At 44.7% G+C, this 5383-nt stretch overlaps 1 protein-coding gene across 1 annotated transcript; it reads right to left on the reverse strand.

The window, feature by feature from the left end:
* Positions 1-652: 652 nt before the first annotated feature.
* On the reverse strand, positions 653-4842 carry LOC135524611 (sphingosine 1-phosphate receptor 4-like). The gene is made up of 2 exons (XM_064952304.1): positions 4778-4842; positions 653-3991 (listed from the first exon to the last, which is right to left on the reverse strand). Exon 2 carries the CDS (start codon positions 3806-3808, stop codon positions 2603-2605), a length of 1206 nt encoding a protein of 401 aa, XP_064808376.1. The 5' UTR covers positions 3809-3991; positions 4778-4842; the 3' UTR covers positions 653-2602.
* Positions 4843-5383: the final 541 nt, after the last annotated feature.

Below are 5383 nucleotides of genomic sequence, written 5' to 3' on the forward strand. Positions count from 1 at the left end.
TTCTATGCATATCTCATCAGTTGGGAAAATACTCAGAAGTTATGTAGTTCAGAGGTCACTGTTGACTGAATTTATGCTTCTGTGACTATTGCTGCGTTCAAATGCTAGTTGGAACTAGGAAACCCCAAAAATTCCAACTTGCTAACCTGGCCAGAAGAGTCAGATACAGAGTATCAGAATCAACCAATAGGAAACTCTACCCAAAAAACTTACTCAGAAGTTCGTAGTTCCGACTAGCACGTGAACGAGGCATATGCAAGCAGCACTGATGAAACCGGCTGTTGGATGTGAAGCAACATATTCACAGTTCACACAAGCACAGTTCTTCACAGTTCACACAAGCCCCTGGTAACATGTCTTCTTGGGGGCCTTGGGTGCAGGCGGGGGGCTGATACTGAAACTCCTGACCTTATTGAAACTGTTCCTCAAGCTACTATGCCTGGTGCTCCACGTGCTGCTGGTCTCCTTGGACACGAAGGCATCAGGGTGACAGAGGCCTGCCCTGAGGCAGCACAGTTCTTCACAGTTCACACAAGCCCCTGGTAACATGTCTCCACCCTGAGGTAGATGGTGGTAATTGCTTATGGGAGTGAAGTGTTCATTTAGTTTGACCATGTAGTAATACAGTACAACAACAAGACAGATATTATGTGATTTAAAACATTTATTTATACATAAAATGTACTGTGACCATCAAAAAAATGAATAAAACTCTACAGTTTTGTACAATACATACACTATATATACAAAAGTATGTGGACACGCCTTCAAATTAGTGGATTCGGCTATTTCAGCCACACCCGTTCCTGACAGGTGTATAAAATCAAGCACACAGCCATGCAATCTCCCTAGACAAACATTGACAGTAGCATGGCCTTAAAAAGAGCTCAGTGACTTTCAACGTGGCACCGTCATAGGATGCCACCTTTCCAACAAGTCAGTTCACCAAATTTCTACCCTGCAAGAGCTGCCCCGGTCAACTATAAGTGCTGTTATTGTGAAGTGGAAATATCTAAGAGCAACAACGGCTCAGCAGCTTAGTGGTAGGTCACACAAGTCCACAGAATAGGACCGCCGAGTGTTGAAGGCGTAAAAATCGCCTGTCCTTGGTTGCAATACCTCACTACGAGTTCCAAACTGCCTCTGAAAGCAATGTCAGCACAAGAACTGTTTATCGGGAGCTTCATGAAATGGGTTTCCATGGCCGAGCAGCTGCACAAAAGCCTAAGATCACCACGCGCAATGCCAAGCGTCGGCATTGCTAGTAGGTGTCCACATACTTTTGGTCATGTAGTGTATGTATAAATCTTATTGTATTCTCAAAAAGATCTAAAAACAAAAAAATATTTTTAAATCTCAGTTCTAGTAAAGCACTGAAAAAGTGCACACAGCATATAGACCTTAATGACAGAAACAGGTCATCTGTTTTGAGGCTCAAACAGTGAAACAAAATAAAGCTTCTATAATGCTTCTTTTATAAGAAATCTTGAAAAACTCTTTAAAGTTTTTTTTGTAATGCATAACATAAAATAAACTTTATCAGTATGTGCCACGTCCTGATCTGATGACAAAGCAAAAAAAATGAACAAAACTAATAACAGAAAACTGTGAGCCTTGTATCAAAGCTGTATCATGGTTGTATTATGGCTGTATCAAGGCTGTATCTTCATAGTTGTATCAAGGCTGTATCTAGGCTGTATCAATGCTGTATCATGGTTGTATCAAGGCTGTATCTTGGTTGTATCAAGGCTGTATCTTCATAGTTGTATCAATGCTGTATCTTGGCTGTATCATGGTTGTACCAAGGCTGTATCTTCATAGTTGTATCATGGTGGTATCAAGGCTGCATCAAGGCTGCATCAAGGTATATCTTCATAGTTGTATCATGGTGGTATCAAGGCTGCATCAAGGCTGCATCAAGGTATATCTTCATAGTTGTATCATGGTGGTATCAAGGCTGCATCAAGACTGTATCTTCATAGTTGTATCAAGGCTGTTTCTTCATGGCTTGTATCTAGGCTGTAACAAGGCTGTATCTTCATAGTTGTATCATGGTGGTATCAAGGCTGCATCAAGGTATATCTTCATAGTTGTATCATGGTGGTATCAAGGCTGCATCAAGGTATATCTTCATAGTTGTATCATGGTGGTATCAAGGCTGCATCAAGACTGTATCTTCATAGTTGTATCAAGGCTGTTTCTTCATGGCTTGTATCTAGGCTGTAACAAGGCTGTATCTTCATAGTTGTATCATGGTGGTATCAAGGCTGCATCAAGGCTGCATCAAGGTATATCTTCATAGTTGTATCATGGTGGTATCAAGGCTGCATCAAGACTGTATCTTCATAGTTGTATCAAGGCTGTTTCTTCATGGCTGTATCTAGGCTGTAACAAGGCTGTATCATGGTTGTGCCAATGAGATACATTTTCTACTACCCTGTTTTGAAAAATGCTCACAAACTCACACACCCACAAACCCTTGCCCTTTCTCTACCATGCAGGTGATTGATGTGCCACACACACACACACACACACACACACACACACACACAAAGAGCGCTCTCTTTCGCATCTACGTCTGCCCCAGGCAGCCCTTTGTGGTCTAACCGCTCGACACAGACAGGCAGCTGGTGGTGGAGCTGAGGCGGCTCTTCTTGGGGGCCTTGGGTGCAGGCGGGGGACTGATACTGAAACTCCTGACCTTATTGAAACTGTTCCTCAAGCTACTATGCCTGGTGCTCCCCGTGCTGCTGGTCTCCTTGGACACGAAGGCATCAGGGTGACAGAGGCCTGCCCTGAGGCAGCAGCAGCACAGCAGCCCTGCGATGGCCTTCCTCAGCTCTGTGCTACCCAGGGCGTAGATGACAGGGTTCAGAGCAGAGTTAAGCACAGCCAGAGCAATGACCCAGTCGGCACTGAAGAGGGGCGCACACTGCCGCGACACACAGAAAAAGTCCAGCAGCAGCAGGGCGAACAGAGGGCCCCAGCACATGATGAACACACCCACGATGGAGATTACCGTCTTCAGGAGCCCCAGGGATCGCTTGCGGCTGCGCTGGGATCCCACCTTGGCGCTGCTGCGCACGTGGCAGTAGATGGCGCCGTAGAGCACACCGATGGCCAGCAGGATGAGGGAGAAGATGAGCAGAGAGAAGAAGATGTAGCTCTTGGAGTAGAGAGGCAGCAGGGTGGAGCAGCTCTCCAGGCTGCACACGCAGTTCCATCCCAGCAGGGGGAGGAAGCCGATGGCGAAGGCCAGGATCCAGCACAGCGCCACCAGGCCGTAGATACGACATGTCTTCCTGGCTGACTTCTGGTGCAGCGGCTTCATCATAGCGGTGTAGCGCTCCACTGCTATCAGCAGCAGGCTGAAGATCGAGGCAGCCAAGGTCACAAACATCACCCCTTCCCTGAACAGCCACAGAGCTGGGCTCAGTCTGAACGTATGGCTGCCAGACATGCAGATGTTGACCACGTAGGCCGCCCCAGCCAGCAAGTCACTGAGGGTGATGTTGGCGATGCACACATAGACCCAGCGGTGGCTGTTGCGGATCCTGGAGAGCACGGCCACCAGGACCAGCAGGTTCTCCAGGATGATGAGGATGCTGATGAAGAGGGAGAGGGACGCGCCCAAGCTCAGGCCACCTTGGCGGGGCCCGCGGTGCTGCAGGCGCCCTGTGTGGTTGTAGTGCTCCAGGATCACATTGTTGCTAATACTGCTTCTACTGCTGTTGTTGGTGATGTTGCTACTCCAGAGGTACAGGTAGGGGCAGGAGGTTGAGGAGCTCAGGGAGGACATGGAATCCATGGCTGGGTTGTGAAGAACTTGATCGGGCTGTGCTGGTTTCGGCTGGGCTTGGCGTGTCAGAAAATGGCTGGATTGGGCTGGATAAGGCAAGACTTGGATGCGTGTAGAACTCCTGCAGTAGGCTCAGGGCTCACTCAGGCTAACACACTCTCTCCACTGGAGCTCTGCCGTCTCACAACCCACCTTGCAAACACAGGGAGATATTTGATATGAAAATATGTGTGATAAGCAATAATAATGAGGTATAAGCTGTTTGTAGCGCATGAACTGCAGGTAATGAAAATAATATTTTGTTGGTATATTGCATAGTTTATAAATTCATTGTGAAAAGCTGGAAAATAAACTATTTTCAGAAAATGAGATAAGAATTTGTCAGTTGACCCAACCTCGTAAAACTGCATGCCTCCACGAGCATGCGTTAGGGCCATTTAAACCTCTATGGTGCCATTTAAATCTCTCCGTACCATTTAAACCACATTGTGGTTAGCTGAGAGGAGCAGACAGCTGCAGCCAGGAAGGGGATTTAAGTTCAATCTGCACGTGAAGTCAACATGTTTGAAAGTCTGCTATTTCAAAATTCCTATTATTAGTGATAATTGAAAAACTGTGTTCCACTCTGGAGTGAAAAAAAGATTACCACATTATATTTATATTTTTTCTTCATTTTTAGATTTTATAAAACAATTTCCCTTTAAATTCCAAGATTTTTCCTTTTTTGCTAAATTTGTGTTAGAATTTGTTGCATGTGAGCAAAAGCTTACATGGCCACAAATGCCTTGCAAATGTATTGCTACAATTACATGTAATATATGTAACCATATACCTGGCTCTCCATTCCAAGTTTTTTTTGTCATCTAAAATCACTATCTAATTGTATAATTTCATATGAATAACACATGAAGTGAAGAGAAGTTGTGTATAATTTAGATTTTAACAAAATAAACAGTTGTTACTTAATGTGTTACTTACATGTGCAGAGATACTGTTGGTAGTGATGCTGTGTGGAAGGCCATCCCCTGTTTGGCTGATAGAACACATCTGCACTACTCTATTGAAGAGACGAGGAAGGAACTTATGGTACCACACCCATAAGGACCAACACACACACACACACACACACACACACACACACACACACACACACACACACACACGATGCAAGAGGTTATTGACACTGATGAGCTGTTTCATCACTGCTCAAGAGAAAACACACTAATTGTGAAATGCTTTAGAATGTGACCATTCAGATGGATGTGAATTGATCATTTGATATGGGCTAATCCACACTTCCATGAGGCCATCACAATACAGTTTTGTTGATTTTTTGCTGTAATTTTCCACATACTTAATCTCATTGACGTGAACACTTTTCCCAACACTTGAGCCATGTTTTGACCCCTGCAATACTTTAATCCTACTGCCCAAGTTACTCCATGATGATTACAGGAAGTGCCGTTCATAGTGTTTTCCTAATTTTATTTTTATTTTACCTTTATTTAACTAGGCAAGTCAGTTAAGAACAAATTCTTATTTTCAATGACGGCCTAGGAACTGTGGGTTAACTGCCTGTTCAGG

The sequence above is a fragment of the Oncorhynchus masou genome, chromosome 31, assembly GCF_036934945.1.
Source record: "Oncorhynchus masou masou isolate Uvic2021 chromosome 31, UVic_Omas_1.1, whole genome shotgun sequence".
NCBI classification, from domain to species: domain Eukaryota; kingdom Metazoa; phylum Chordata; class Actinopteri; order Salmoniformes; family Salmonidae; genus Oncorhynchus; species Oncorhynchus masou.